This window comes from Rhinopithecus bieti, unplaced genomic scaffold (genome assembly GCF_001698545.2).
Source record: "Rhinopithecus bieti isolate Rb0 unplaced genomic scaffold, ASM169854v2 scaffold_47952, whole genome shotgun sequence".
NCBI classification, from domain to species: Eukaryota; Metazoa; Chordata; class Mammalia; order Primates; family Cercopithecidae; genus Rhinopithecus; species Rhinopithecus bieti.
Genome location: NW_016820098.1, coordinates 1120754 through 1127253, shown reverse-complemented (window position 1 = coordinate 1127253; position 6500 = coordinate 1120754). Strand labels below are relative to the sequence as shown.

The window sequence follows — 6500 nt, the reverse complement described above, 5'->3', positions numbered from 1 at the left end:
GGTATGTGACATTTTTGAAGAACTAGAAGTCATTTTCTATTTGAAGAACTAGAAGTCTGGACTTCATGGTAGTGGGGGCACAATGGGAGGAGATGAAACCTAAAAGGCAGCAGAGAACACTTCCCAGTGAAATCTGTGATCTCCCTAATGTCACAAACACCAGGAGAAAATTTCACTTTTAAATGTTTTCATCCTTTTAAAATAGTAATAAAAATAACCAAATGTTTTATACTGTACAGAAAGGAAATCAGCAAATCATCAATGCATAAACTTGTGTTTCCAGTTATCGTTCTTTTTTTTTTTTTTTTTTTTTTTTTTTTTTTTTTGAGACGGAGTCTGGCTCTGTCGCCCGGGCTGGAGTACAGTGGCCGGATCTCAGCTCACTGCAAGCTCTGCCTCCCGGGTTCACGCCATTCTCCTGCCTCAGCCTCCGGAGTAGCTGGGACTACAGGCGCCCGCCACCTCGCCTGGCTAGTTTTTTGTATTTTAGTAGAGACGAGGTTTCACTGTGTTAGCCAGGATGGTCTCGATCTCCTGACCTCGTGATCCGCCCGTCTCGGCCTCCCAAAGTGCTGGGATTACAGGCTTGAGCCCCCGCGCCCAGCCTTTTTTTTTTTTTGGATGACCTCAGATGAAAGTTTCCCTTGGTATCTCTGCTTAACTGAAGAATACCATGAGAGTGAAAAATAGGCAGTTAAAAAAAAAAAAATTAAAACCCTGTAACCATTTGTAAGGATTTTCAGAGTTGAACCAAGCTTTTACTTTTTTTCCAAACCCAAACAAAATTGAGAAAACAATATTTATAGTGACAATAATACAGTAGAGGCCTTATTATGCAAAGTGATCCAAACAGGTAGTTGAAAATTGGCTAAAGGTCGGAATCATAAGAAAATGGTGTATTCCTTAAACTATGTGACTTAAACACATCATTTTTTTTTTTGGAGACAGTCTCGCTCTGTCACCCAGGCTAGAGTACAATGGCATGATCTCGGCTCACTGCAGCCTCCGCCTCCCGGTTCAAGCAATTCTTCTGCCTCAGCCTCCTGAGTAGCTGGGATTACAAGTGCCTGCCACCACGCCCAGCTAACTATGGCATTTTTAGTAGAGATGGGGTTTCATCACGTTGGCCAGGCTGGTCTCGAACTCCTGACTTCAAGCAATCCTCCTACCTTGGCCTCTCAAAGTGTTGGGATTACAGGTGTGAGCCACCGTGCCCAGCCTAAACACATATATTTATTTATATTTATTTTTACTAATCTTCTGCCATATGGTCAAGCTTTTTGCTTTTTTAAACTTGGCTCACTGACTGAAGCCCCAAGTGTTTTGAATATTCCCCACCATAATGTATCACCTACACTTTCTAGCTTTAACATTTTTTTTTTTTTTTTTTTTTTTTTTTTTTGAGACGGAGTCTCGCTCTCGCCCGGGCTGGAGTGCAGTGGCCGGATCTCAGCTCACTGCAAGCTCTGCCTCCCGGGTTTACGCCATTCTCCTGCCTCAGCCTCCGGAGTAGCTGGGACTACAGGCGCCCGCCACCTCGCCCGGCTAGTTTTTTTTGTATTTTCAGTAGAGACGGGGTTTCACCGTGTTAGCCAGGATGGTCTCGATCTCCTGACCTTGTGATCCGCCCGTCTCGGCCTCCCAAAGTGCTGGGATTACAGGCTTGAGCCACCGCACCCGGCCAACATTTTTCTTTTTTTAGAGACAAGGTATTGCTCTTTCACCCAGCCTGGAGTGCAGGTATGATCATAGCTCACTGCAGCATCAAATTCCTAGGCTCTAGGGATCTTCCTGCCTCAGCCTCCAGAATAGCTGGGACTACAGACACATGACACCATGCCTAGTTAATTTTTTAAAAATTTTTGTAGAGATGGGGGTCTTGCTATGTTGCCTAGGCTGGTCCCGAACTCCTGGCCTCAAGCGATCCTCCTGCTGCAGCCTCCCAAAGTGCTGGGAGTACAGGTATGAGCCACCTCACCCAGCCTCTGGTGGGAATAGAAATATATCGGTGGTGGCTGGCCAGGTGTGGTGGCTCATGCCTGTAATCCCAGCATTCCGGAAGGCTGAGGTAGGCAGGCGGATCACTTGAGGTCAGAAGTCCGAGACCAGCCTGGCCAACATGTTGAAACCCCATCTTTACTAAAAATACAAAAATTAGCCGCGCGTGCTGGCGCATGCTTGTAATTCCAGCTACTTGGGAGGCTGAGGTGGGAGGACTGCTTGAACCCAGGAGGCAGAGGTTGCAATGAACAAGATCACTGCACTCCAGCCTGGGCAACAGAGCAAGACTCCATCTCAAAAAACAAAACAAAACAAAAAGAAATATATGGATGCATGAGAGAGCAGCCTACTAGCTACAGAAACTTCAAAGCTCATGGGTATCTATATTTTTACAGGGTTAGTAAAGGAGTAAAATTGGTTAGTAGTAATCTGATTTTTAAAAAATTTTGGAGCAGGTCAAAGTGGGCTGCTTAAATATAAAACACTGTGGCATCTAATAACTCTAACATGTATGCTATTAGGAGCCACTGAAGGTTTTTAATCAGGCAAATAACATAATCAGATATATGTTTTAAGATCACTTTTGTAGAAACATTGCTAGATTAGAAGAGAAATTAGAGGCAGATAGAACAATGAAAAGATTATTGTACTACCCATCTCTTGCCTGAACTAGAAACACACAAAAAAATTGATTTAAGTGATATTCAGAAGTAGAATGAATTATTCTTGCTAAAAATTTGAATCTGGGACAAGGGGACAAGGAACAGTTAAAGATGCCCTTGATGTTTCCAGCTCCAGTAACTGGGTGATAACAAGACGTAAAAGGCACATAAAAGGTGCTCGGAACCTGGAGAATAAATGAATAAATCAGACAAAAATGTTGTCTTAACAGAAGTTTAACTCCTCCCACCAAGCCAGGTGACAACAACAAAGTTACAAACACAATATCCTTACAAAGTCAACTAGGTCATTAGAAAAGATAATGAATTCAGGTTGTGTGTGGTGGCTCACGCCTGTAATCCCTGCACTTTGGAAGGCCAAGGTGCGCAGATCATGAGGTCAAGAGATTGAGACCATCCTGGTCAACATGGTGAAATCCCGTCTCTACTAAATATACAAAAATTATCTAGGCATGGTGGCGTGCACCTGTAATCCCAGCTACTCGGGAGGCTGAGGCAGGAGAATCACTTGAACCCAGGAGGCAGAGGTTGCAGTGAGGCGAGATGGTGCCACTGCACTCCAGCCTGGCAACAGAGTGAGACTCTGGCTCAAAAAAAAAAAAAAAAAAGAAAAAAAGAAAAGAAAAAGATAATGAATTCAATTTCAAGATGTCCAGTAAGCAGTTAAAAATGTAACACTGCAGAACAGGAGTGATGGAGATCCCATTAGTGGTTGCCAAAGGAATGGATGCGATTATCCAGACAGAACATACAGAGTAGCAAGACAACTGAAGATACAGCCTTAGAGAATGCTGGTATTTAAAGGGCAGATGAAAGAAGAGGAGCTAGCTGAGATTAAAACAGACTGAAATGGATGCAGGACAAGGAAAAGCAAAAGTAGAAATGATGTGATTTGGCTAAAGCAAAGGATCCAGACTCGTAAGATAAATCAGACTAAGAAGTTAGGAATCAATTTTGTGGCCAAAGATCTTCAAACACTGGAGGTCTGGAAGGCTCATACTCCAATTCTCCCCATTTGCCCCAACCACAGGTGCTGGCGTTCACTGCAGGGTACAGTTTGAAAATCTGTACCCCACAGATGTGGGGGAACAAATAGTCATGGAGAGTTTCTGAATGGGAATTAACATGAATAGAGGTGGCATTAGGAAGACTAATCAGAAACCCATGTATAGGATTAATTGACAAAAAAACAGATTTTGCAAGCAACTAAGGAACCAATTTCAAAGATGGAAATGAGGACTTGAATTAAGATGTGGCAGTTAGCATGAAAAAAGCAGCTTCAACAAGACTTCACCAGCCTAAGGTGTTGGCCAGGCTTTTTGGTAGGAATTGCGACCCTTTTGGGAGTTTTTTTGGGGGTACAGGGTCAGTAACACAGAGGCACTGGTCTAATGAAGGATTAACTTGGCAATGGTAATTAGGATTGAATGGCAGGTAATATAGGAGATAGAGAAACAACAAAATTATTGTAGCTGCACAGGTGTGAAGCGATGAGAATTTGAAATAAAGTTTAGCAGTAGGCATTCCTTAGTGACATTCTACTGTCTTTTTCAGAATGGTACTTCCAGTTTCTGACTGACTCAATTTCTGGTCACCCAGTTGGGAGATATGCCTGGGCATGTCAGGACAACAATTTAGGTCAAGATTCCCCAGCAAGCACGATGCCCTAGTTTAGGCTGGCATCATACCAGGCTCTTACCTCCCATCCAGCCCCAATTCTACCACTTCTGTTTCTTTGCCTTTACGTCTCTTCTACTTCTGTAAAATATCTGCATGTTGTCATAGTCATACACTACTTGTAAGTATCATTTTCATCCCACAAAATCTGACAGAACAAATGGGATACTGGCCCAGGTGCAAGAACTTGGTTTTAAATTTAGCTCCACTACTGAGTCCTGGGCATGCCATTTAATGTTTTCTGGCCTAAACTTTACCTTGAAAATAGACTACAAATTAGATTAGCAATAGTTAACTCTGAGAAACTGACAAAAACTATGGACCCCTTTCTCAGAAGATTAACATCTGCACATAGAAAATCTACATACCACTTCAGATTTATAAAGCCCCTTCTAGTCTACCCATGGACTCTTTAAGACAGTGGGGGGTTTTTGTTTTAATATGTGTACCAGGATCAGCTGAAATACTTGTTAAAAATGTAGATCTCAAGAGATTTTGATTCACTATGTTTGGGGTGTGGGTTCAGCAATTTACATTTTTTACAAAATACTCCAAGTAACTCTGATGCAGGTCTCCTATTATGCACTCTGGCATCTACAAAAACAAAGTGCTTCAGGCATCCCAGCATCTCAAGTTAAAAACTTTTGGACCACTAAAATTCATTCTGAATCTAAAATTCTGTCTGTCTTTGCGGGTCTGTATCGAGATAGGAGTAATAAATAAAATTTAATATCCAGGTGTTAAGCCTGAATCACTGCTGGTGTCATTAGCATAAACAGCAAAGTCTGAATTTTCCCCTTTGAGTAAGGAAGTTGGTACTAAACGCATTTGTTTAAAAACAGGAAGAAAATGCTTGAGGGATATTTACAGTTAGTTACTAAATGCTTACAAAAATCAAGTCAAATAAAATAAAATCCCAAACCTGGAATCTACAACTTTCTAAAGAAATGTAGGGCCAAGCATGAATCTCTTGGGGGTGGAAACGTTTGTTTCCTCCAAATCTTCACAGTATTAAAACAAAGATACCACAGCAACAGGTTCCAGTAGTACAAAAAGCATTTCTCTTGCTCACAAACGACTTAGAAGTATTTGCAAAATGACACTGTTTGAAAATTATACAGCAACAGTTTAAACTACCATACAATCCTAGAGTCTAACAAATTCTGGTTTATTTTAGGTACTTTTATCAGCATAAGATCTGTGGACAGGATGAACAACTTGGGCTTAAAAGCACTTAAAACTTTCGTGGCACTTTGCATAAAGCATTTTACTTAATTCTCTGTGAAGTATCACTTCCATTGTATAAAGGAAGAAAGTGACCCCAAGATTCAGTTAGTTAAGGAGCCGGGCCGGAGCAAAACCGGCCTCATGAGGATTTCGTGCCCCCTTCTACGTGTCAATTTCCACACGCGTTCTCCATCCCAAATGGTATGCACCTCTCCAGCAGAGACGCCACAGTCCTCTTTCCTTGCCTTAGTTTCCCTAGCCAGGGCTCCAAAACAGAGAAGGAGGGTGGGAGAGCGTGAGGCGGACTAACGCAGGGGTAAGTCTCACCCCGGCCGGAGGCCTCCAAGCGTCGTCCTTGGCTGGCTCCGGGGCAGAGCAGCGGAGCGGGACGCAAACCCAAAGTCAGCTCCTTCCTCCGCCCTCCCCGGGGACGGCCTCCTCGGCGCTCGCAACGACGAAGCCAGGCTGCGGCGAGGGAAGGCGGACAGGCCTGTTCTGACCGCGACCAATAACATTTCCTACAGCGGTCCTGCAACTTGCAATCTAACGGGCTGGCGTGACTGCGGGGAGGGGGAAGAAGCGACAGCAACATTTACCTCATCCTGATCCAGTCCGGCCGCTTCCGGCCTTTCTGGGTCGCCCATCGCGCAGACTCCGCCGAAGCTACGGGCGCTGAGGGAACTGAGCTAAGCAGGCTACCTCCAACTACGACAGGACGCAGGTGGTCCGCTGGTCCGCTGGTCCGCCCCGCCCCCAGCGCTAGGGTCCCGGCCGGCCCCACCCCGCCGCGCCGGCCCTGCTTTCTCGCCGGTCCATCGAGTGACTGTACCAGCGCCGGCCTGGCCCCGCCTCCCCTGCCTCGGGGCTCCGCCTAACCTCGGCCAGCCCCGCCTCCCCGCCTGCGGCCTAAGGGAA

The 6500-nt window shown here is 44.7% G+C and overlaps 1 protein-coding gene across 1 annotated transcript in view; it reads right to left on the bottom strand.

Annotated features, from left to right (window-relative positions):
- RRM2B (ribonucleotide reductase regulatory TP53 inducible subunit M2B) overlaps positions 1-6177 on the bottom strand; it is a 33308-nt gene extending 27131 nt beyond the window's left edge. The window contains 2 exon segments of the mRNA XM_017859458.1: positions 5913-5966; positions 5968-6177. Coding sequence (XP_017714947.1) covers positions 5913-5966; positions 5968-6177 — 264 coding nt within the window.
- Positions 6178-6500: the final 323 nt, after the last annotated feature.